Source organism: Tachysurus vachellii, chromosome 21, assembly GCF_030014155.1.
Source record: "Tachysurus vachellii isolate PV-2020 chromosome 21, HZAU_Pvac_v1, whole genome shotgun sequence".
Taxonomy (NCBI): Eukaryota; Metazoa; Chordata; class Actinopteri; order Siluriformes; family Bagridae; genus Tachysurus; species Tachysurus vachellii.
In genome coordinates this window covers 14,807,803-14,834,516 of record NC_083480.1, presented here as the reverse complement: position 1 = coordinate 14,834,516, position 26,714 = coordinate 14,807,803, and the positions used below count along the sequence as shown (strand labels likewise).

At 40.8% G+C, this 26,714-nt stretch overlaps 1 protein-coding gene across 2 annotated transcripts in view; it reads left to right on the top strand.

Annotated features, from left to right (window-relative positions):
• Positions 1 to 26,493, top strand: part of col5a3a (collagen, type V, alpha 3a) — a 92,973-nt gene extending 66,480 nt beyond the window's left edge. For both annotated transcript variants that reach the window (XM_060897129.1, XM_060897128.1), the window contains 20 exons: positions 1,449 to 1,502; positions 2,813 to 2,866; positions 3,350 to 3,403; positions 3,489 to 3,596; positions 4,970 to 5,023; positions 5,145 to 5,198; positions 5,295 to 5,348; positions 5,449 to 5,502; positions 5,581 to 5,688; positions 5,816 to 5,869; positions 6,011 to 6,064; positions 6,260 to 6,367; positions 6,472 to 6,525; positions 8,476 to 8,511; positions 8,960 to 9,013; positions 11,168 to 11,492; positions 11,729 to 11,841; positions 11,936 to 12,004; positions 14,425 to 14,658; positions 22,823 to 26,493. In XM_060897129.1, coding sequence (XP_060753112.1) covers positions 1,449 to 1,502; positions 2,813 to 2,866; positions 3,350 to 3,403; positions 3,489 to 3,596; positions 4,970 to 5,023; positions 5,145 to 5,198; positions 5,295 to 5,348; positions 5,449 to 5,502; positions 5,581 to 5,688; positions 5,816 to 5,869; positions 6,011 to 6,064; positions 6,260 to 6,367; positions 6,472 to 6,525; positions 8,476 to 8,511; positions 8,960 to 9,013; positions 11,168 to 11,492; positions 11,729 to 11,841; positions 11,936 to 12,004; positions 14,425 to 14,658; positions 22,823 to 22,969 — 1,842 coding nt within the window. In that variant the 3' untranslated portion in view covers positions 22,970 to 26,493. The remainder of the gene's footprint in view (positions 1 to 1,448; positions 1,503 to 2,812; positions 2,867 to 3,349; positions 3,404 to 3,488; positions 3,597 to 4,969; positions 5,024 to 5,144; positions 5,199 to 5,294; positions 5,349 to 5,448; positions 5,503 to 5,580; positions 5,689 to 5,815; positions 5,870 to 6,010; positions 6,065 to 6,259; positions 6,368 to 6,471; positions 6,526 to 8,475; positions 8,512 to 8,959; positions 9,014 to 11,167; positions 11,493 to 11,728; positions 11,842 to 11,935; positions 12,005 to 14,424; positions 14,659 to 22,822) is intronic.
• Positions 26,494 to 26,714: the final 221 nt, after the last annotated feature.

The window sequence follows — 26,714 nt, the reverse complement described above, 5'->3', positions numbered from 1 at the left end:
GTGGCTGGCTTCGCATGGCCCTGTCAGGCATGAAGGAATGCAAAAAAGCAGTTTGACAAAAGCTGGTTTAGACAAAGTACATCAAAATCAGACGGCCAAACAAAGCCAGAGCATCCTGCTGCGAAGTGTGTGCATGGTGGAGATCATTGGATTTTCCACCTCTCTTCTTGCAGAGTCAGTATCATTTTTATTGAGTGTTAGAATTCAGTGTGTGCAGTCAGATGCCTCATGGACTAAAAGCTTTACTGGGTGAGATTTGTCTGAGATTTGAAAGGGTTGGTGTTGGACTTGGTGTTTGGAATTAGGGATTAGGATTAGAATTTGCATTTGGATTTTATTTGGAGAAAGTTTTAAGGGTTGAGGTTCCAGTTAGAATTAATAATAATAATAATAATAATAATAATAATAATAATAATAATAATAATAATAATAATACATTTTATCTATAGGCACCTTTGAAGTCAGTCAAGGTCACCATACAAATTCAAACCAGCGAATTAAATAACATTAAACATTAATAAAACAATATTAAAAAGAAAAATAGTTATCTAACAGTAATTAAGATAGCATTAGGATTGCTGTTAAGGTTGGGGTTAGGGTAAGGATTTTGGTTACATTTAGGGTTAGGGTTAGGGTTGAAGGTGGGTTTAGGGGTAATAATTTAGATTAGGATTGGTGTAAAGGATTTGCGGTTGGGGTTAGGATCTCATTTATATAACTGAGCAGTTGAGGGCTAAGGGACTTGCTCAAGGGCCCAGGGGTAGCAGCTTGGCTGTTATGGGATATGAACACATGATCTGATCCATAGCTCAACTCCCTAACCTCTGAGCTACCACTTCCCTGGTTAGAGTGTATGGATTAGCATTACACATTGTTTATGTGTAAACAATTAGCATTGTTAATGCTTGGATTTAGCATTCAGGATGGTTTAAGTTTAGGATTTGGGTTAGGTTTGGGTTTAGACTAATTTTAGGGTTTATATTGGGTTATGTTTAGAAATGGGTTATGGTTGGGTTTAGGCTTGTGGTTGGGTTAGAGTCAGTACAAATGGTTGGGTATAGGTTTGATTAAGGTTAGGCTTGGGCTACTGTAATAGACTGGACAGGTTGAATTGATGAGTAGTAGAAAAAAAGTTCAGTATTGCAGGAATGTAAGACAGGTGAGATGGTGCTCATTAAAACTCATGTCGAGAGCAGCAGAAATAAAAAGAATGTAGGAGGGAAAATGAGGCTGCTCGCAATGGTCTGTCACCGCTGTGTCAGCGAGCGATGATGAGGTGCACTGAAAACCACTTTTCTGACATCGACTGCAAGAAGTGCTGATGAAATAGAAAGATGGAGTGAGACTGTCAGTAAAAGGGTCAGGCCAAGGAGAGTCCTAAGGAGAAAGTGCAATGTGATTGGATGCATAATAAATGATAAAAACCTGTGTTTTCCACATTTCATCAGGGCCCCCCAGGACAACCCGGTCCCAGAGGTCCTGTGGGATCCACCGGCAGAGAGGTAAGTGTCCTTGTGCCCCTGCAGTGCTGTGCTATAGGATATATTTACACCCATGAGGCAGGAGGATAGCGCTGATAGCTGGTTGGAGCTGAAATAATAACCCTGCTCTCCAGGTGACTCATAACAAGGCCAGTGCTCTTTGTAGCCTTTGATTCGACATATCCTCGGCTCTAATATCTTCTCCTACCAGCCCCGGTGCATGCTATCTATCTACAGTAGATAAGATACACCCTGTTTGTGTAGGGGAGAGGGAATTAATGCACCGTGAACGTATATAATTACCTAGCTAATGTTGGCAGTATGTTCACTCACCTCGCGGTATCTTCATCTCTCTCTTTTTTCTTTTTTTTTCCCGATTTTGAACATTTTGAATTATTCACTCGAAGACTATGATCTCTGGGTGTGAGTTATATTTACTGCACTATGAAAGATTAAGCAGCATTAGATTCTCATCCTTGAGAGGGAGTTATATTTACCTCTGTTAATGGCCACCTCTCAACATCCTCCGCTTGTTAATAATTGAAAAGTCTGCAGCATGGTGGTGAGACGAGACGAGACAAGAGAGACAGGTAGCTCTGAGGAAGTAGGGATGTAAGGATGTAACAGAATATGAATACATCTTTCGGGATGAAAAGATAATGGATTGTACAGTGTTCATCCATTTAAATAAAATACAATTAAAAAAAAATTAAAAAATTAGGCCACACCCACTTTAGGTTTAACAGTGAATACAGATATGAATATTTTGAGCAAATAGTTGTATTGCATTACATACCAAAAGATACTGCAAAATGTCATGGCCTAGGAAGTGTGTAGTGACGGTAGGAAAGGTGGCAGTTTATCTACCAACAGCTCATCCGTTCACACAGAAGCTCTACACATAAAGACAAGCAGTTAAACAGTGTTCAGAATATAGCAGCTGTATCAAGACTCACCTGTCCTTTATTTAAGTTTAGTCTCAGATCAAGGACAAGCACCGCTGTGCAGAAATGCAGTAGTACTTTAGGAAATGCGGCATTGATACAGAGCTTCGGCTTAATATGATGGGATTTGAAGTCTATAGGGAGAGCATGTGGTGTGGAATCAATAATCATACCTTCTTTCATCTTAAAAACAGTGGTATAATGCAAGGTGTGTGTCTGTGTGTGTGTGTGTGTGTGTGTGTGTGTGTGTGTGTGTGTGAGAGAGAGAGAGAGAGAGAGAGAGAGAGAGCGCATGTTAAGGCATTTTAAACAGTTTCGCCATGAGAGAGAGAGAGAGAGAGAGAGAGAGAGAGAGAGAGAGTTACTCTGGTCTTTCCATGGTTTCAGGGTCATCAGGGGATGCCCGGTGGAGTTGGCCAGCCTGGTTTAGTAGGAGAAAAGGTAGGCAAAGACGGGCAAATTATAATAGTATTACAATATATAATAATTATAATATTATGTGCTAATATTTTCTAGATATGTAATACAATATTAAACACAATTTTTGGAAAAAACTAAAACGTAAGTTTAGGACACATGGGACCAAAACTGTATTTTATAATTGTTTAATTATAAATGTTCAATTTTTTTTTGTTTGTTTTTTGTACTTTGTATACATTCTACAAATGTATTTATCATTCATGCATTTATAAAATGAACAAAAGCACAAATGAAGCGATGCTTTAGTAAATAACAACAAGTTACAGAATAACACCTTAAAATCTTTCATTACAACAGCGCTGCTGACAAGGCAGTCATTTGTGCTTAAAACCGTAACAAAGCTATACACTTTTTTGCAAGTATATTTAATGGCTATAAAATACAAATTAAAAAAATTGTGTTTTGTATTTCTTTACCTTATTAATCCCCTTGTTTTGTATTAAGGGTGAATTCGGAGAGGCGGGGAATCCAGGAAACGTGGGTGAAACAGGCCCTCCTGTGAGTTTATCGCTTTCTTCCAGCTCAGGTTCTCCTTTGTCTTTCAAGATAAGCGTGTAACCTTCTCACTTGTGCTGCTTCACAGGGTGGGAAAGGAGACGTGGGTGAGAAAGGGGACACGGGTCCCCCCGGTGCCGCTGGACCCCCAGGAATCCGAGGTCCACCAGGAGAGGACGGACCCAAAGGAAACCCGGTAAGTTCCAGAGCGGAGCCGGTGAGACTCTTCACTCCTGCCATTAGATCTTCATTCATCATGGGTTTTCAATTCACATCACCTGTGTAATTTCCACATAAAACCTGAATGAATTTAACTGTCGGTTGAATTGATTGTGTTATTGTACTGATAAAGAGATGTGCTGATTTTCTGACAGAGTAAGCAGGTCTAGGTGAAGTACTGGAAAAAATACAGTTTAATTACAGTGTTATAAAAAATTATACATCAACATATCTATCAGCTCACGTCCTTTAATAAAAATGTATTAGTATGAAGGTTAATAGCAGCAGTCATAAGAAGTTCTAGTATTATTCATGTAAAAGTTATGCTCTATTGGTTGCTATTGTAGTAGGAGGAGAAGGAGGAAGAGGAGGAAAAGAGTATTGATAGTAGTAGTAGTGGTGATGGTAGCACCAATAAAAATAAGTAGTATAATAAAAATGTACTAGTATGAATGTGAATAGCAGCAGTCATAAGTAGTTTATGTATATTTAACACTATTGTTACTAGTGTTTATTTAGCACTAGTATTATTCATGTACAAGTTATGCTCTTTTGGTTGCTAGGAGAAGGAGGAAGAAGAGGAGAAGAGTATTGATAGTATTAGTAGGAGTAGAAATAGTGGTGGTGGCGGTAGCAGTAGAAATAGGTATTAACAGTAGTAGTAGAAATATTGGTGGTATTTATTGTATTATAATAGTGACATTATTGCTAGTACATGTTGTAGTTTCTTTTTCGACTGTGTTTATATCGTAAAATAGACCTTATGGTTATCATGGTTGTAAAACACAGAACAAAGAACTTCAGCTGAATCAACTCTGTTCACTAATCAGAATCAGGACTATGCCTGTGTCAGCTTCCTGCTTTGCCCCATAATCACAATCTGAGCTGACTTTTCTTCCTCACACAGCTTTTTTGTGCACGAGTGATCTTTACTGCCTCCAGCTAGCTTTCCTTTCTATACAGCGTTTTAAGCAGTAGATGACACAAGGTCACAGTAAGCAAATCTACCTCATCGCGGTGAAATAATCAGGAATTAGCTGAATAGTTCACAGTCTTCGGGATCTAAACGAGTGGTACAGCTAGTGCTGTGACAGCTAGGCTATGAGCTAATTACACTGTATTCGCCACAGTGGCATCGGTGTGATAGCAGATAGATACATTTTAATAAGCTCATTTCAGGCTAGAAACTGTGGTTGCAGTGTTTTTTGTGCTGTGAGAAGAGAAGCACCTCTGCAGCAATGAATTTAACTCTATAATCCGATCAAGGTTTTGACTCTTGTTGACTCTTGTTGTGTAAATGTTGCATACTGTACATAGTTGTCTGTAAGTAAATGTTTTAAATCCCTATAGGGCCCCATTGGATTTCCTGGAGACCCAGGACCCTCTGGTGAGGCAGGTCCGAATGTAAGTGCCCTTAAATGCCAGCTACTGTCACTGATCATTGGTGTTGTTTGAGCACTGAATGATTTTATTTTGTAGCATGGCATGTTGGTGCATTTTACGCCTCTATAAATGTCACCTGCAGGGTATTGATGGCGGACCAGGACCAAAGGGAGATAATGGAGAGTCTGGGAAAGCTGTAAGTGTTTGTAAATTGTAATGTTGATGCACATAAATATGGAAAGTATTATGAAATTGAAATAATGTTCTGGAAAAATAAATATGTTGTCAACAGGGACCACCAGGGGCTTCTGGAGAACCGGGACCTCCTGGAGCACCAGGGCGGAGGGTGCGTTTTTTTATTTTATTATAAGTTGTTGATTGTCTTATTTATGTAAAAACCAGTGATTTGAAAATATCTAGAGTGAGATTGGCTTTATTTCCCACAGGGTCATGTTGGTGCTGCAGGGAGTGAAGGAAAACAGGGGAAGAACGGAGCAAAGGTGAACTTTTGTGTATATTTGTGTCATACTCTTCAGGTATCACACAGAATTTTTAGTATGGCTCTTTTTTTGTTCCAGGGCTCACCAGGCTCAGAGGGTCCAGCTGGAAAGACAGGACCCCTAGGACCCCAAGGACAACCTGGAAGACCTGGTCCAGAGGGACCACGTGGGATCCCAGGCCCTGCAGTGAGTCAAACACTATGACACACAGTCTCCAATATCAGACTAATCAAAACACACCCAAACTGTGTGGCTAGACCTTTCCACAAATCAATCTGCCTTTGGTTAATCAATCTTTCTGCTTCCTCTTCAGGGAGAACAGGGTTTAAACGGTCCCCCTGGACAGACTGGACCACCCGGCCCAATGGTAGGAGCTTTCGCGGTTTTCTCGCTCTGTCATCGACCCACCACTGTATCTAGTACAGCTCCTGATTGATTTAGGCTGTGATCAATTTAGGCTCGTGGGAAACTGAGCCTCCTCTTTAATCATTTTTTTTTGCTGTTATAGGGACCTGCCGGACTGCCAGGACTGAAAGGAGATCCAGGCAGCAAAGGAGAGAAGGTAAAATACTTGTAATGAGTGCAGTGCCAGAGCTGATCATAATAATGCTCTACATTTTAAAATCTAAATTTTCAGATTAAATCTGGTTCATATGCTTTGCATGCTACAGCTTTGGATAAAAGAAAATATATGTCAGAGAACAGATGGCTGCTAACACAGCAGATTCTTAAGTACTGCTCCTTGTGTGTTCCACAGGGTCATGGAGGCTTGATCGGACTCATTGGGCCTCCAGGAGACATGGGGGAAAAAGGTGACCGAGGCTTGCCTGGAAATGAGGGAATATCTGGTCCTAAAGGAGATTCGGTACATGTAGTATATAATATATCACTCAGTAACACACTTTAGTGTTAATATAGTATCTGCATGTCTCAGTGATTAATAATGTAAATTTCTCATGTGACATACAGGGATTTGTTGGACTTCCAGGTCCTACTGGACCTCCAGGACCTCCTGGACTTTCTGTAAGTACTGATAAACTTACATATTTGCCTATGTTCTGAGGTTGTTTTTATGTTTCTCACTTGATTTTTCACTCTTGCCTGGGTCTTGACACTGATCATATTGACGTGGATCTTCATGTTCCCTGGTGACAAAGCTGTAGGAACCTGTACTGTATGCTCACTGCTCCGGCCCATGTTCAACTCCTGGGCAGGGAACCAACCAAATCTCTGAGGGGTTAACTCTCAGTGCCGGTCCCAAGCCAGGATAAAATGGGAGGGTTGTGTCAGGAAGGGCATCTGGTGTAAAACCTGTGCCAAATTCATATATGCAGATTGGATGATTTGTGGTGGTGACCCCGTACATGGAGCAGCTAAAGAACAACATCATTAAATGTTGCCCCTGTGTTAACAAACCCCTTGTTAGCCAAAGCTTATGCAATCATTTACTTGCTCTAACTGCGTTATTATATGGAATTTGTAACATTAATGTATTGGGGGGGCACGGTGGCTTAGTGGTTAGGACGTTCGCCTCGCACCTCCAGGGTCGGGGGTTCGATTCCCGCCTCCGCCTTGTGTGTGTGGAGTTTGCATGTTCTCCCCGTGCCTCGGGGGTTTCCTCCAGGTACTCCTGTTTCCTCCCCCGGTCCAAAGACATGCATGGTAGGTTGATTGGCATCTCTGGAAAATTGTCCCTAGTGTGTGATTGCGTGAGTGAATGAGAGTGTGTGTGTGCCCTGCGATGGGTTTGCACTCCATCCAGGGTGTATCCTGCCTTGATGCCCGATGACGCCTGAGATCCTGAGATAGGCACAGGCTCCCCGTGACCCGAGGTAGTTCGGATAAGCGGTAGAAGATGAATGAATGAATGAATGAATATATTGAGGCACAAATGCAGGCTTCCTGGTGACACACGGTATTGAACATTACTAGCTCTATTTGCAGCACAGACAGTCTTTGCTCTGCTTTCCTATCCTAGATATATTTTTAAATCTACAAGACAAACTTTCTACTCACTACTTCAGCAAGACTACTTCATTGTAGCACTTTCATATGCAGTTCTTTGTTTATATTTATGGGGTTTTGTGATCAGACACTCTTTGCCAGGATCACTTCAGGTGAAAAGTGTATATGATTTTTCTGTGCTAGAAAACAGAAAGTAACAGAAAGTTGACTTTTATATTACTTTCAGAAATGTTGTTCGAATTGTTTACATATGAAAATATTTTCACTATTTTTTCAAATACCGAAGGCTGCATCTGTGTAACAATAGTTACAGCAGTGAGAATCACAGCCTACCATAAGGTATTGTAGTAATCATTAAGTTATTATAGATACTAGCTTATCTGTTGGGTTTAATCTGAGTCCATAAATAATGTCAAAACTTTTTAATAAAACACTGGAAAGTTCAGAAATAAAAAGCCTTATATCTCTGATGAATAGGCAAATATGATTGGACTGATTTATTCATTCATTCATTCATTCATTCATTCATTTTCTACCGCTTATCCAAACTACCTTGGGTCACGGGGAGCCTGTGCCTATCTCAGGCGCCATCGGGCATCAAGGCAGGACACACCCTGGACGGAGTGCCAACCCATCACAGGGCACACACACACACTCTCATTCACTCACACAATCACACACTACGGACACTTTTCCAGAGATGCCAATCAACCTACCATGCATGTCTTTGGACCGGGGGAGGAAACCGGAGTACCCGGAGGAAACCCTCGAGGCACGGGGAGAACATGCAAATCCACACACAAGGCGGAGGCGGGAATCGAACCCCCATCCCTGCAGGTGTGAGGCGAACGAGCTAACCACTAAGCCACCGTGTCCCCACTGGACTGATTTATATTAAGTAAATTTCCTGTGTGTGAAATGCTCTAGTGGAAATTCATTGCCATTGATGTTATTTGGAAATGAGGGTACAAATACTTTTGAACTCAACTTTTTTCTTATCACTATCAGGGAGCCATGGGTGAGAAGGGATCCAAAGGAGATGAGGTTTGTACCTTGTTTTCTTATGATCTTCAACGCACACACACACACACACACACACACACACACACACACACACACCTCATCATGCTGAACATTCTGAACCTTCTGTTTATCCTCACTGACCTTCACATTTCCTCTCACTGTACTGTATCTCTCTCATTCAGTCACCTTTCCTCTTACTCTCCTTTTCTCTCCACCTTTCCTGTGACGAATGCCGTGTTGGTGGTGTAGGATGGTCTCTGAGTGCCTGTAGACAAGGCATTGTATTTTTTATAGCAGCCCTCTTCTTTATTGTATTGTATTGTTTTTGTGCAACCCATGTGAGAAAGCAATTCTGCTGCTCATCTTCTGGATAATCCTTTCGAGCCTGCTGCCAGATGGTAACAGGGTATTTGGGAGGTGTTCGGATGCAATAATTAGTGCTTTCTCTTTATTTCTTTTCCCTTCTCAGGGAGCCGTCGGTCCGAGAGGAGACCCAGGACCTGTAGGCCCACCAGGACTACCTGTAAGCCCTTCATAAATCTTCTCTTCACACCTTATTAAAGCTCATGTCAGGGATTTTACATTTATAATGTAGGACAGGATTTCAAAGCTGAATAGAAAGGGTCCAATTAATAATCACTGGATGTCAATTAACCTTTTCAGACCTACACGTAACTCTTTGGTGATCTATTTTGTGACACTTTTACAGTATGATGTATTTTATATTCCCATATTGAGCGTAATAATGTTTAATGAGAGACCCTCGTTAGATTTGTCACTCAGTGTTATTAACACTCTGCACATGTACTGTACATTAGAGCAGGATTTATTATGCCATAACCTCCTATCAGCCACAGGGTTTACAAAGGATAAGGAAAAAGTGGAAATCTTCACTCCGTATACCTCTTAACAAGGACAGAGGTTAAAAATTCTGAAAATAAAAGGGGAAGCTATTCATTTATTCCCATAAATGCACATGGATGATGATGGATGCTGGGACGATATGACCCACTTTAACAGCATGGGACTTGTGATTGAACTTGATATCTTTAGTTTAATGGGAAAAAAACTGCTTTTTATTCAGTTACTCTAAAGGCAACTTGGGTGTGTCTCAATCTGCACCATAGTTCACTAGTCAGGGCACTAGTCTCTCTCTCTCTCTCTCTCTCTCTCTCTCTCTCTCTCTCCCTCTCTGTCTCTGTCTGTCTCTGTCTCTGTCTCTGTCTCTGTCTCTCTCTCTCTCTCTCTCTCTCTCTCTCTCTCTCTAAATTGCAAAATTCTTGAAATGTTTGTAATAAAAAAATCCCACTATGCACTGCAAAAACAAAGGAGCATCAACGCTTATTATTCAATTCAATTCAATTCAATTCAAGTTTATTTGTATAGCGCTTTTTACAATGGACATTGTCTCAAAGCAGCTTTACAGAACATAAACATAGAGCAGAAGGTAAACATAAGGAGAAGTATAAAGAATTAATATAATAAAAATTCAAGATATATATAGTTCACAGTATGTATGTACGTATGTATGTATGTATGTATGTATGTATGTATGTATGTATGTATGTATGTATGTATGTATGTAAGTATGTATGTATGTATGTATGTAAGTATGTATGTATGTATGTATGTATGTATGTATGTATGTATGTATGTATGTATGTATGTATGTATGTATGTATGTATGTATGTATGTATGTATGTATGTATGTATCTATGTATGTATGTATGTATGTATGTATGTATGTATGTATGTATGTAAGTATGTATGGGTGTATGTAAGTATGTATGTATGTATGTATGTAAGTATGTATGTATGTATGTATGTATGTAAGTATGTATGGGTGTATGTAAGTATGTATGTATGTATGTATGTATGTATGTATGTATGTATATGTATTTATCCCCAATGAGCAAGTCTGAGGTGACTCAGGCAGCAGTGGCAAGGAAAAACTCCCTTAGATGGTAAAGGAAGAAACCTTGAGAGGAACCAGACTCAAAGGGGAACCTCATCCTCATATGGGTGACACTAGATGGTGTGATTACAAATATACAGTCAGACAAATGTTGTATTGGTGTAGGGATCACATGGAGTTCAGATCTCCTCTTAGTATCACAGAGTACAACTGGAGCTGGTAGATCTGTAGATGTCTCAGGATTCTCACAGAGTCGGCCATTATGTGTCCTTACCGGAAATGATCTTGTATGCCCGATATATTGATTCATCACCTAGGTACTGCTTTAAAGGTGAATGATTTTAAAGGTGCAGTATGTAATATGCAATTAAAAAATAATTTAACAAAGATTTAGGATTTTGCAACTCTGCTCTTGCTTGAATTTGGGCAGTTACTTACATTTACATTTACAGCATTTAGCAGCATTTAGCATAATTTACTTATTTACATAATTATGGATTATTATTTACGTATTTCTGGCCCTGAAATGAGCTCCTTGCTGAGCTGGAACAGTGCTACTTGGCACGGCTTCATCCTTAAGCAGCACAATACAAGGCCTGCATGTTTTTGACAGAAGATTGTTAACATAAAAGGCAACGGTTGCTTTTCACCTCACGGGAAACAGGGGGCACTATAAATTACAAACGGCATCTTTAAAATGAAATGTGTACAAGATCACAATTATGATTAGAATTTTTCACTCTTACGTATGCTGCCGTCAGGGTCCAGCAGCCACCCTGATCGAGCCACTGCCCATTCGAGAGGGTCGCAAGAAACGCAGGAGAAACTCCAACCGCAACAGAGAAGGAACCAGCGCAGAAGCTGCAGCCGCAGAAGACGAGCATGAGGCTGAGATTCAGCTGAACATAGAAGACTTCCTGCAGGCTGATGCGCCTCTGGAAGAAGCAGAGGGCATGGAGGAGGTATTCGCTTCACTTAACTCCATGAAGATGGAAGTGGAGCTGATGAGGAAGCCTTTGGGAACATTTGAGAGTCCGGCACGCACCTGCAAAGAGCTGATGTTGTGCCACCCGCATTATAAAGATGGTATGACCCAATCGCTGTAGGCAGGCTAGCATTTTATTTGATGATCATTTACTCCTGGTATCGTCATATACACAGTCATATATTCAATTAAACCCACGATCAAAAGAAACAGACTAAGTATCGACCCGAGTAAAATAATTTACAGCAAATAGATCTGTGTTTTGTTATGTTTAATGATATTACCGTTTAAACTAAGTATTTAAATGCTGTAACTCCATATGTACACCCCTCTTCAGGTGAATATTGGATTGACCCAAATCAGGGCTGCAATAAAGATTCCATCAAGGTGTTCTGCAACTTCACGGCTGACGGGGAAACCTGTCTGCACCCGGATAAACGAATCGAAACGGTGGGTCCCAAAGCACAGTCACGTACCGCCGGCCTTGATTCCCACGCGCTCGCGCTTCGGATCTCTGATCTGTGTCTCTATTGTTTAATACCAGGTGAAGCTCGCAGCCTGGAGCAAGGAGAAGCCAGGGAGCTGGTACAGCCGCTACAGGAGGGGTAAACAGGTACGCGTCGTCGCTTTGTCTCTTTAAAATCCTTCGTCTTATCACAAAATGGACTGTCAGTATGCCTGAAAGTCTCCACGTAGAGCTGAGATTTTACTCTGACATTCTCAAGAACATAACCTAACCAACGGAGGATTTGGATTAGAAAAACGATTCCATGCATCATATCGAGGTCATCATAAAGAAGATGAGTTCCAACTGCAAACATTCTGATGGATTGTGAATATTGTTGCGTGCCACAGCACATATCGTATTGTTATCTGTGCAACGAACTACATGTTATCTTATGGCTGATCTACAAAGAATAACAGTGTAATAAATCCAGATATTAGAAGTAGAAATCCCTGACAAGTAAGAGGAGGAGGTGATATACTGTATGCCTTTGCCTTTAAAACAGCATCAATTCTTCTAGGTACACTTTCACACAGTTTTTGAAGGAACTCAGCAGGTAGGTTGTTCCAAACTTGGAGAACAAACCACAGACTTCCTCAAACCTTTCTTCCCCTTCATGTAATCCCAGACAGACATGAGGTCGTTGAGATCAGGGCTCTTTGTTGGCCAAACCATCACTTCCAGGACTCCTTGTTCTTCTCTACGCTGAAGACAGTTCTTAATGACATTGGCTGTATGTTTGAGGTCATTGTCCTGCTGCAGGATAAATTTCATCAGCCACCTCCTTGATGGTACTGCATGATGGATAAATATCTGCTGTAGTTCTCAGCATTAAGAACACCATTAATCCAGACCAAACCTCCAACTCCATTTGCAGAAACGCAGCTCCAAGGAAACTGGCAAGGAACCTCCACCATGCTTCACTGTTTATTATTGTACTTCTCTTCAGCCTTTCAGTGAACAACCTGACTCCAGCCAAATATTTCAAATCTCATCAGTCCAGATCACCTGCTGTCATTTTTCTGCACCCCAGTTCATATGTTTCCATCCATACTTGAGTCGTTTAGCCTTGTTTCCATGTCGGAGGTGTGTTTTTTGGTCACAAATCTTCCATGAAGACCACTTTTGGTCCAGACTTCTCCAGACAGAGGATGATGATAAACCTGGGTCTCACTGGTTTCCACCATTTCTTTGCTGATGGAACTGCTGAACATCTTCCAGTGTCAAAGAGAAGTAAGCGTTGTGTCTTTCATCTGCTAAGTTAAGTTTTCTGACTACTGCGTTTTGCCTTATTTTGTGCTTCTTCAAAATAACAGCACATCTTGAAACCCCAGTCTGCTTTGGAACCCTACAGACCCTGCTGATGCAGTACAGCTAAGCTCAGACCTGTCATGGTATCATGGTGTATACCATTTCTATAAAATAAATATATAATGGAGGGGGCACGGTAGCTTAGTAGTTAGCACGTTCGCCTCACACCTCCAGGGTCGGGGTTCGATTCCCGCCTCCACCTTGTGTGTGGAGTTTGCATGTTCTCCCCGTGTCTCGGGGGTTTCCTCCGGGTACTCCGGTTTCCTCCACCGGTCCAAAGACATGCATGGTAGGTTGATTGGCATCTCTGGAAAATTGTCCGTAGTGTGTGATTGCGTGAGTGAATGAGAGTGAGTGTGTGTGTGCCCTGCGATGGGTTGGCACTCCGTCCAGGGTGTATCCTGCCTTGATGCCCGATGACACCTGAGATGTAGAAGCGGTAGAAGATGAATGAAATATATAATGGGAACACAACTGCTATTCCATTTCGTTTGGCTACTGAACATATTCCCTCGCATTGCCTCCATGATCTAAGTTATTTAACACTTTTATGCAGACAAGCCCTGACTTACATATTCATGCAAAAAAAAGCAGACAAGTAATCATGCTAATTCACTCCTGTCTTTCTGTAATGTTAGTAAATCAGCTTGCTTTTTTTCTTCAGAAAATGAGATACTGCTTGTATGTATTATGTATAATTATGTACTCTGGGTTCTTATTATAGCTATAGGATCATTCAGCCATTATTAAATGTCTGATATGTAATTAAAGGGAAAGGAAGAGGCTCGGGTATTAAACTAAAAGAACTGAGTGATATGAATAAGTCCATGTCTGGCAGTGAGTGGAATTAAAAAATAAAGAAATAAATAATGAATGTGGTCTTGGAAGAGAAATTAGTATGTGTCTGCGAAGCCTCGGGCCAAACTTTTACATATGAAATATCTCCATCAGTCACAGTTCAGAGCCACGGCGGAGATTTTGCTCACCGCGAGCCCATTCTTACAGACTGACACATGTGACGCAGATTCGCTCTGTCAGATGTCACCCTGCTCGCATTATGACTAGAAGATTGTGAACGATACAAACTCTCAGAAAAAGTGCTCACAACCAGTGGCAGGTTTCACTAATGAGCTCCTAACATGCGAACCAACAGGGTTAATCGAGATCTGTACGCTGTGTAGCTGATGACCTGCTCGTCTGGTTTCACCCCCCTGCAGTTCTCCTATATAGACGCTGACGGCATCACGGTCCCTGTGGTCCAGCTGACCTTCCTGAAGCTTCTGAGTGCCACAGCCAGACAGAGCTTCACCTACATCTGCCAGAACTCGGCCGGCTGGTACGACGCCACCAGCCATGGGCACCAGCACGCCCTGCGATTCCGTGCCAGCAACGACGAGGAGATGACGCACGACAAGATGCCCTTTATAACATCTCTATACGACGGCTGCCAGGTGAGCTGTGAACGTACTTCAGCTAAAACCACCACAACTGAAACAGTCAAATCTTCATGTTCAGAAAACTCGCTCCTGGCATTAGATTATTATCTAGTGGAAGCTGTAACACAAGCTGTTTTCCACAATTCTAGCAATTTTGTTTTATAGTTTTGATTGTAACATTGTTGAAAGTTAGAAAGTTTGATTAAAAAACAGCAAAACAGAAACATTTACGTTTTCATTTCCGCTCACTATAACGACGCAGAATCGTTGCAGGAAAGTTTCTAAAAGTTTCAAGCGTTAACGTCTAGAAATCGTCAAATCGTGTTTACTAGAAAACTCGAAAGGTCGAATTTTTATTTGTAATCTTCTGACCTAAAATCGTTAGCTAGACTTGGCTATTATGCGTTATCAGCAATGTTAGTATTTTTCCTCAGAAATATTCCGGTCTAGTTTGGCTATTTTACAAGCAGAAATTATTATCGCAATATTTACAAACAAGAGCTATTATGAGAAAAAGGTGAAAAACTGCTTGTCTGCTTGAAGACCAAAACAAATCAAATCAAATCAAATGTTATTTGTCACATACACATACATACAGGGTACGACATGCAGTGAAATGCTTTATGCAACTGTCCGGCATAAGAATAAAAAGTATAAAAAAAAAAAGCAAAAAAATAATAATAGAATAATGAAAAAGTATAAACTGTATAAGAAAGCTATATAAAAACTATATAAAAATATGAAAATATAGATAGACAAATGATGTATATACATATGCAGAAATATACATGTAACATATGTAATATATATGTATACATACTGTATAAATGTGTATGGTTTTTAAAGATTGTCCTTAAAGTGTCCAGGTGCAGTATGGTGTGTATAAATAGCGTATAAAGTGGCACTGTGCTGTGCAAGTCCAGAGTTACAGTGCCCGTAGAATGTTCAGGTGAAGTATGGTGTGTAAATAGTACATGGAGTGTATATACTGTAGTGGCACTGTGCTGTGCAAGTCCAGAGTTAAAGTGACAGTGACAGTCCAGAATTAAAGTGTCAGTGCAAAAAAGGGGGGGTGCATAGAACAGTGGGGATGGAGAGAGAGGTCCAGTGTTAGATCCTGGGTGTCTCCTGGTTCAAGATCCGAATGGCCTGCGGGAAGAAGCTCCTCCTCATCCTCTCTGTGTTTGCTTTCAGGGAGCGGAAGCGTTTCCCTGAACGCAACAAAGAAAAGAGTCCATTGTTAGGATGGATGAGATCAATACCACAGGCATGAAATCTACTTAGGTACAGATTTTCCACTCGTTCGTTCACATTCTCCTCAGCTCCTTTACTTGAGACATTAAACATTACTAATGCAGTCTGAAAGAAATGCATGAAGCAGCATGTGGAAATTAGCAGAATAAATGGAAACATTTTTGGAGTCATAAACAGCTGATCACGTGTAGGGCTGGTAATATAACGTCATGATATCGATGATGTGATAAATTAGGCTCACGATAGACTGATTCTGAGATATTATCATTATTATATTTTAATGATAACATGTTTTACCTGGGGGGGGCACGGTGGCTTAGTGGTTAGCACGTTCGCCTCACACTTCCAGGGTCGGGGTTCGATTCCCGCCTCCACCTTGTGTGTGTGGAGTTTGCATGTTCTCCCCGTGCCTCGGGGGTTTCCTCCGGGTACTCCGGTTTCCTCCCCCGGTCCAAAGACATGCATGGTAGGTTGATTGGCATCTCAGGAAAATTGTCCGTATTGTCCGTAGTGTGTGTGTGTGTGTGTGTGTGTGTGTGTGTGTGTGTGTGTGTGTGTGTGTGTGCCCTGCGATGGGTTGGCACTCCGTCCAGGGTGTATCCTGCCTTGATGCCCGATGACGCCTGAGATAGGCACAGGCTCCCCGTGACCCGAGGTAGTTCGGATAAGCGGTAGAAGATGAATGAATGAATGAATGAATGTTTTACTTGTACACTGGTATATGGACTTATAGGACATTTTCACTCCGTATAAAGAAATGAAAGATTTTCTGGCCGTGAGTCTGATCTAAAATGAGTCAGGAGTCTGTTGGCTTTCAGTGTGAGACGTGTGTTTTTCCCTCTGTTCATAACCTTACACTGAATTATAGTGGTTTAAGATAAACACCTTCAGATTTCAGCTGCTTATGAACAAGCACTTGGGACGTCTCACAGAGCAGGAATGAGTTTAGTTTCAACATTTACTTTGAAGATACAAACATTTGTGTGAGAAATAAAAAGCCTTTGTCTTTTTTTTTTTTTTTTGGAACTTTTCTATGAATATTTGGTCCCTAGTCGTCTTGGGGAAAAACAGAAATATTTATGAAACACTACAAATTCTCAGACATAAGTGTCTACTTTCATATGAGCTTCATATTAAGCTCCACTGAGGAGTGAAACATGACAAAACAATTCAATGCCGAACATGTACACAACTAAAGAAAGGAGAAAATTCTATTGTTTGGCTTCTGGGGGAAAAAAAAATTACCTACACTTGAAGCAAATGTGATGTATTTCATGTACTGTACCAAAAAAATAAATAAATAATAATGATAATAATGATAATAATGATAATAATGATAATAATAATAATAATAATGACGATAATAATAACAATAATAATAATAATAGTAATAATAATAATAATAATAATAATAATAATAATAATAATAATAATTATTATTATTATTATTATTATTATAAGATGAATAATTAATAACTAATCATAAGATTAGTAAACTGTGTTATTAAATGTTTAAATCAGATTTATTAATACAGATTTATTCCAAATAAAGCTGCGTCTTTAATAAAATGAAAGTGATATAGAAGCTCGGTGTAATAGAGTTGAATTCATTTCGTCCAGTGATTTATGACACACCTGCGATTCAGTCCACGGCCCAGTGATGATTTGTACGCTTGGGATGTAAGTGGCATTTTGGCCTGCTTCTTATCTAAATGTCATTCTGTTTACTTTATCTTGTTTACCACGTAACAGATCTGTGTACTTCTGATAAGCAGCAGAAATGTTCCTGTTTAATTTTTTTTATTTGATCCATTATTCAGTTTGAAAGCAAGGTAATTTGGCCAGGTTTATCACGGCCTCTCGGAGAGTCTCTGAGAGACAGCCTGCGAAACTTCCCACAGTTCCTGCTGTAATTTGGACTCAGCATGACGGCGTATTTACACAAAGCGAGTGCACAGCCGCAGTCGATCTGAATCTCTGCAAAGGGAGAAAAAGATATTGCAGGTGTTATTCTGTGGTTTTAACCAAGCGTGTAATTATTCCCTTGCAAAAAAAAAAAAAAGAAGCAAAGATACAAGCTGCACTTTTCCGTTTTCAAACGTCTGGCAATTACAAAAAACGGTTTTGTGAAGAGAAAGTGTGAATGAAAAACAAGCAAATGAAAGTGTTACTATAAGATGACGTACAAGCGATTGGACTACCCAGAGTGCACGGCTGTTTTCTCCACTGTTTACCCAAAGAAAAGAGACAAAACTGCGACGTATGGAGAGAATCTAACAATTGTTCGTTCATTCGTTGAGTCATTGATTGGTTTATCATGCAAGTGTTTAATGCTTTTATTAGTCATTTGTTTATTCATCCACAAAGTGCCTGTGTGTGTGTGTGTGTGTGTGTGTGTGTGTGTGTGTGTGTGTGTGTGTGTGTGTGTGTGTGTGTGAGATTAGATGAAGTGGAATAATACAATACACTTGAGTGTGTGCTGTAACAGAAAAATAATCAATGATACCTATCTAACACTGATTATTTTCCTGTAACATTATATATTTATTGTATAACAAACATTTTTTAAACATTTCCAGCTAAATTTAATATTGTGGAATATCCATGAACTTGGTTCGATACTTTTATCACTTTTAACTTTTTTTTCTTCTCTGTCTGTCTTTTGAATCAATAATAATGCTTGCAGGTTTTGTCTGTTTTAAAGCACTGACACTGGAGTCTCCTTCCTTTAATAATTATGTCGCTTTGTAGAAGCCAACATTCTGTTTTCCTATTTCAGCTGAGACAAGAATTTATAAAATTTAATGCGGCCTAGAGATTTCGAGCCACATGCACCAAATTCAGATATGTTGTAGACCCTGGTCTGAAGTTTGTTGCTATTACTTTTCTAAGCGATCCAAGTACCGGTACTTCCAGTACCGGGTCTCAAATTGGCCTTTTTTTCCCATAGACTCCCATTCTAAACTTTAGAGGTTTATAAATCTGCAAGCTTTCGAACTATTTACACCAAACTCGACCAGCTCCTTTAGGGTGATACTCTGAACAATTTTTTTAAATTGGTGTACCGACTGGCCTTCTGGTTGTGCCGCAGCCCCGCCCCCAAATATGCAAAATCAAAAAACACAACATTTTTACAACATGGACATGTGACATATCAAAACACTCAGAACAATGAGGGGAACTTCCTCACATGTATTCTGATGACGTCACATGCTCATCTCCACTTGCCTCCAAATGTTTTGGCACACTATCTTTCTGTCCACTTGCCTCCAAAAGTAACACTGACCCTTATGTCCTCTCGCCTCCAAAAAGCACCGGCCTTTGCGAATTCTTGCCTCGTCAAAGCCAACATCAAAGTTTGTCGCGACGAACTTTACAAATCTAGTTATACGTTTGTTTATTTATTTAATAGTTAGATGATTTGGAGTGTTTGTTGTTCCTGTCTAAGTTGTTATTGATAGAAATTATAGCATAATCCAAGGAGCTTATTGATATAAACCTGTGATTTAAACTGAAAATGGAATAACTTCTGGCCAATCAGAATCAAGAATCCAACAGTACTATGCAGTGTTGCTGAATACTTGATTTTGATTGGTTGGTAGCTAAACATATATATCATCATATTAGAGGCCGTAACACACTTTCTGTAATAACCTCGCACACATACAACTATACTCACACTCACACACTAGCATACCCATGCACATATACAACTATACTCTCACATGCTCACACACACACTATCATACCCTCGGTCACATACAATCATACTCTCACACACACACTATCATACCCTCGGTCACATACAATCATACTCTCACACACACACTATCATACCCTCGGTCACATACAATCATACTCTCACACACACACTATCATACCCTTGGTCACATACAATCATACTCTCACACACACACACTATCATACCCTCGGTCACATACAATCATACTCTCACACACACACACACACTATCATACCCTTGGTCACATACAATCATACTCTCACACACACACACACTATCATACCCTCGGTCACATACAATCATACTCTCACACACACACTATCATACCCTCGGTCACATACAATCATAGTCTCACACACACTATCATACCCTTGCACGCATACAACTATAATCTATGATTATCTATGATAATCTATGACCTATGATCTATGATAGTGTGTGTGTGTGTGTGAGAGTATGATTGTATGCGTGCGAGGGTATGATAGTGTGTGTGTGTGTGAGAGTATGATTGTATGTGTGTGAGGGTATGATAGTGTGTGTGTGAGTATGATTGTATGCGTGTGAGGGTATGATAGTGTGTGTGAGATTATAGTTGTATGCATGCGAGGGTATGATACTGTGTGTGTGAGAATGATTGTATGTGTGCGAGGGAATGATAGTATGTATGTGTGTGAGTGTGATTGTATGCGTGCGAGGGTATGATAGTGTGTGTGTGAGTATGATTGTATGCGTGCGAGGGTATGATAGTGTGTGTGTGAGATTATAGTTGTATGCATGCGAGGGTATGATGCTGTGTGTGTGAGAATGATTGCATGTGTGCGAGGGTATGATAGTGTGTATGTGTGTGAGTATGATTGTATGTGACCGAGGGTATGATAGTGTGTGTGAGAGTATGATTATATGCATGCAAGGGTATGATAGTGTGTGTGAGAGTATGATTGTATGTGTGCGAGGGTAGGATAGTGTGTGTGTGAGAGTATGATTGTATGTGTGTGACGGTATGATAGTGTGTGTGTGTGTGTGTGAGAGTATGATTGTATGTGTGCGAGTGTATGATAGTGTGTGTGTGTGAGAGTATGATTGTATGCGTGCGAGGGTATGATAGTGTGTGTGTGTGAGAGAGTATGATTGTATGCGTGCGAGGGTATGATAGTGTGTGTGAGAGTATGATTGTATGCGTGCGAGGGTATGATAGTGTGTGTGTGAGAGAGTATGATTGTATGCGTGCGAGGGTATGATAGTGTGTGTGAGAGTATGATTGTATGTGTGTGAGGGTATGATAGTGTGTGTGTGAGAGTATGATTGTATGCGTGCAAGGGTATGATAGTGTGTGTGTGAGTATGATTGTATGCGTGTGAGGGTATGATAGTGTGGGTGTGAGAGTATGATTGTATGTGACCGAGGGTATGATAGTGTGTGTGTGAGAGTATGATTGTATGCGTGCAAGGGAATGATAGTGTGTGTGTGTGAGTATGATTGTATGTGTGTGAGGGTATGATAGTGTGTGTGTGAGAGTATGATTGTATGTGACCGAGGGTATGATAGTGTGTGTGTGAGAGTATGATTGTATGTGTGCGAGGGTATGATTGTGTGTGTGTGTGAGTGTATGATTATATGCACGCGAGGGTACGATAGTGTGTGTGTGAGTGTATGATTATATTCGCGCGAGGGTATGATAGTGTGTGTGTGAGGGTATGATAGTGTGGGTGTGAGAGTATGATTGTATGTGACCGAGGGTATGATAGTGTGTGTGTGAGGGTATGATAGTGTGGGTGTGAGAGTATGATTGTATGTGACCGAGGGTATGATAGTGTGTGTGTGAGAGTATGATTGTATGCGTGCAAGGGAATGATAGTGTGTGTGTGAGTATGATTGTATGTGTGTGAGGGTATGATAGTGTGTGTGTGAGAGTATGATTGTATGTGTGTGAGGGTATGATAGTGTGTGTGTGTGAGAGTATGATTGTATGCATGCGAGGGTATGATAGTGTGTGTGTGAGTATGATTGTATGTGTGTGAGGGTATGATAGTGTGTGTGTGAGAGTATGATTGTATGTGTGTGAGGGTATGATAGTGTGTGTGTGTGAGAGTATGATTGTATGCGTGCGAGGGTATGATAGTGTGTGTGTGAGTATGATTGTATGCGTGCGAGGGTATGATAGTGTGTGTGTGAGAGTATGATTGTATGTGTGTGAGGGTATGATAGTGTGTGTGTGAGAGTATGATTGTATGCATGCGAGGGTATGATAGTGTGTGTGTGAGAGTATGATTGTATGTGTGTGAGGGTATGATAGTGTGTGTGTGTGAGAGTATGATTGTATGCATGCGAGGGTATGATAGTGTGTGAGTATGATTGTATGTGACCGAGGGTATGATAGTGTGTGTGTGAGAGTATGATTGTATGTGTGTGAGGGTATGATAGTGTGTGTGTGTGAGAGTATGATTGTATGCGTGCGAGGGTATGATAGTGTGTGTGAGTATGATTGTATGCGTGCGAGGGTATGATAGTGTGTGTGTGAGAGTATGATTGTATGTGTGTGAGGGTATGATAGTGTGTGTGTGAGAGTATGATTGTATGCATGCGAGGGTATGATAGTGTGTGTGTGAGAGTATGATTGTATGTGTGTGAGGGTATGATAGTGTGTGTGTGTGAGAGTATGATTGTATGCATGCGAGGGTATGATAGTGTGTGTGTGTGTGTGTGTGAGTATGATTGTATGTGACCGAGGGTATGATAGTGTGTGTGTGAGAGTATGATTGTATGCGTGCGAGGGTATGATAGTGTGTGTGAGAGAGTATGATTGTATGCGTGCGAGGGTATGATAGTGTGTGTGAGAGCATGTGAGAGTATAGTTGTATGTGTGCGAGGGTATAGTAGTGTATGTGTATGAGATTATTACAGAATGTGTGTGAGGAAGCATGTATTATGGCCTAAACAGCCTCTCATATCATCAGAAGCTCATGCACATTATCCATATTTCTTATGTATGAGGCAGTGCTTTATATTTCTATTATTTAGTCAGCCTTGGGGTGTGTGTGTGTGTGTGTGTGTGTGTGTGTTGGTGTTTTATTAACCATTATCTTACCATTATCTCTATAACTTAAACAGTTATGAGAAAAACATTGAGACTGACATGTTGAGATTGTGTTTGACGTGTATCATGTTGTGTGTTTTCTCTGACAGACACGTAAAGGACAGGACAGGACGGTGCTGGAGATCAACTCTCCGAGATCGGAGCTGCTCCCCTTAGTCGACGTTTCTGCATCAGACTTTGGGAATAACAACCAGAAGTTCGGCTTCCAGATCGGACCTGTGTGTTTTAACGGTTAACTAAGTGAGACACAGAACTCAAGACTTCATCTGTACCACACGCAATATTTATTTTTTTATGTAGTGTGCATGCGGCGGTACTGTGACATGCGATTTGTTTTTTTGTTTTTGTTTTTTTTTGGTGAACTTTGTTTTAACAAAACTACAGATGCCAGGATCGACGCTTGAGGAAGCAAACAAAGCAGAAGTTTCCGTGTGTGTGGACTTTTTTTTTTCTTAAAAATCCTTTGTCTTTGTTTGCTTGCGCTGTGTGAATGAATGAATTGCCAGTTGAACTGATTAGTAAACCCCAATAACACCCCCAACCACTATTGCCCCACATGGTCCACGTTACAGGCCACCCCAGGCTACAGCGCACACTGTACTGTAGAAGCAGACTTTCTTGTCGGTGCCATGGAAGTCTTGCTTATTTGTTGTTATGTGTAATATAATTCTAAATTAATTCGCCACTTGAGGGATCGGCTACAGCGTTAAGGAGTACATATTTAAACATTTTATTTTCCCTCACACAAAAGCAGCACTGGCGCCGACGGAAGCAGTTATACCTCAGAATAGTTTTGACAAGGAAACGGCGCCCGGATCCAGTTAATTGTTCTCTTAGATGCTTCCTGTCACACATCAGCTCTGCAGCGCTGCTCATCTTTAATCAGTGTGTCATAATAAATAAACAGCACCGTACGCCGCTCGTGCTTCCAGCAGGGTGGGTTGTGCGTACAGTATCTACCCTGCGACTGTTCTTATTAATGACAAACAGCCTCCTCAAGTAGGTCACTAGGGTTGTTTTATCAGGATCGGTCACATGGTTGGAATACGATTAGCCGTATTACGGAGGGGTTACAGTACAGCACGGACTTGCTGTTCTCTGAAAGATTATCATTTTTGAGTAGCGGTTCAGGCTTAAGGGCCTTACTCAAGAGCCTGGGATTTAAACTCATATCCTTCCAATTAGTAGTCCAACACCTTATGCAGTTTCGTACCAATTTCGGGTTTAAATTATTACAAAACTGTCCACGGTAATAATAAACTTCTGACGAGTAATAATATCACACTCAGAAAAAAGGTTAAAGCTAGGATACTAAATCATTCTTGTATTTTTCCCACTTGATTGATTTTCTATAGATGCTTACAACAGTGTGTTCCTCCATAAAGCCAGGCTATAAAACAACAGAGATTATCCCTGAGAGGATATCCCTTATATGTCTGTACACTTCAGACTCCTTCCCTCCGATCTTTCCAGCAACCATTTTCCGGGTCCATAAATAATCACAATTCTCACTAGAGAGACGTTACCGAACCATCCGGGTCATGGCACCAAGTGGGTAGTACTTCAAGAACCAGTGAGCCAGGAGACTGGTGTTCAGACCTTCAGATGTTTTCCCCATCAGTTATTTAGCAATAAAGGTAGACCTATAGGCAGACCAGTTTACGCTTAAATCTACAGGTTGTACAGGCCCTGTAATATATATATAGTAAAAAGATGGAAGAAAGGTCACGGTTACATTGTACCAAAACACAAGAAAGACAAATACTGTGTATGTAGAAAAGACTGAGAAATAACTGGACATGCATAATATAAATGATAATTAATTCTTAATGAATCCATATAGATACAGCGCCTTGTAAAATTATTAATACCCACTGAACTTTTTCACATTTTGACACGTTACAACCACAAACAAAAATGTATTTTATTACAATTTTATGTGATAGACCAAGGGGGGCACGGAGGCTTAGTGGTTAGCACGTTCGCCTCACACCTCCAGGGTTGGGGGTTCGATTCCCACCTCCGCCTTGTGTGTGTGGAGTTTGCATGTTCTCCCCGTGCCTCGGGGGTTTCCTTCGGGTACTCCGGTTTCCTCCCCCGGTCCAAAGACATGCATGGTAGGTTGATTGGCATCTCTGGAAAACTGTCCGTAGTGTGTGATTGCGTGAGTGAATGAGAGTGTGTGTGTGCCCTGTGATGGGTTGGCACTCCGTCCAGGGTGTATCCTGCCTTGATGCCCGATGACGCCTGAGATAGGCACAGGCTCCCCGTGACCCGAGGTAGTTCGGATAAGCGGTAGAAGATGAGTGAGTGAGAGTGAGTGATAGACCAACACAAAGTGGCACATAATTGTGAAGTGGAAGGAAAATTATAAATGGTGTCCGATTTTATTTTTTTTACAAATAAATATCTGAAAAGTGTGGCATGGATTTGTATTCAGCCCCACTGAGTCAATACTTTGTACTGTAGAACCACCTTTCTCTGCAATTACAGCTGCAAGTCTTTTGGGGTTTGTCTCTATCAGCTTTGCACATCTAGAGAGTGAAATTTTTGCCCATTCTTCTTTGCAAAATAGCTCAAGCTCAGTCAGATTGGATGGCGAGCGTCTGTGAACAGCGATTTTCAAGTCTCACCACAGATTCTCAATTAGATTTAGGTCTGGACTTTGACTGGGCCATTCTAACACATGAATATGCTTTGATTTAAACCACTCCATTGTAGCTCTGTCTGTATGTTTAGGGTCATTGTCTTGCTGGAAGTTGAACCTCCGCCTCAGTCTCAAGTCTTTTGCAGACTCTAACAGGTTTTTATCTAAAATTGCCCTGTATTTGGCTCAATCCATCTTCCCATCAACTCTGACCAGTTTCCCTGTCCCTGCTGAAGAAAAGCATCCCCACAGCATGATGCTGCCACCACCATGTTTCACGGTGAGGATGGTGTGTTCAGGGTGATGTGCAGTGTTAGGTTTCCGCCACACATAACATTTTGAATTTTGGCCAAAAAGTTCAATTTTGGTCTCATCTGACCAGAGCACCTTCTTCCACATGCTTGCTGCCCCCCCACGTGGCTTGTAGCAAACTGCAAACAGGATTTGTTATGGCTTTCTTTCAACAATGGCTTTCTTCTTGCCACTCTTACATAAAGACCAGATTTGTGGAGTGCACGACTAATAGTTGTCCTGTGAACAGATTCTCCCACCTGAGCTGTGTATCCCTGCAGCTCCTCCAGAGTTACCATGGGCCTCTTGGCTGCTTCTCTGATTAATGCTCTCCTCGCACGGCCTGTCGGTTTAGGTGGACGGCCAGGTCTTGGTAGGCTTGCAGTTGTGCCATACTCTTTCTATTTCCAAATGATGGATTGTACAGTGCTCAGTGAGATGTTCAAGGCTTGGGATATTAATTTATAACCTAACCCTGCTTTAAACTTCTCCACAACTTTATCCCTGACCTGTCTGGTGTGTTCTTTGGTCTTCATGATGCTATTTGTTCACTAATGTTCTCTAACACACTTCTGAGGGCTTCACAGAACAGCTGTTTTTATACTGAGATTAAATGACACACAGGTGACTCTATGTACTAATGGGGTGACTTCTGAAGGCAGTTGGTTTCACTGGATTTTAGTTAGGGGTATCAGAGTAAAGGGGGATGAATACAAACGCACACCACACTTTTCAGATATTTATTTCTAAAAAAAATTTGGACACCATTTATAATTTTCGTTCCATTTCGCAATTATGTGCCACTTTCTTTCAGTCTATTTCATAAAATCCCAATAAAATACATTTTTCTTTGTGGTTGTAACGTGTCAAAATGTGGAAAAGTTCAGTGGGTATGAATACTTTTGCAAGGCGCTGTATGTGCAGAACCTCAGTTCCTCCAGCATTTTGTGGACATTTTTTTCTGCTTTTTATGCAGAAAACTACTTGAATTGGTGAAACTGCAAGTTTTAAACTGCTAGCAGTGAAGACATATCGTATGTAAT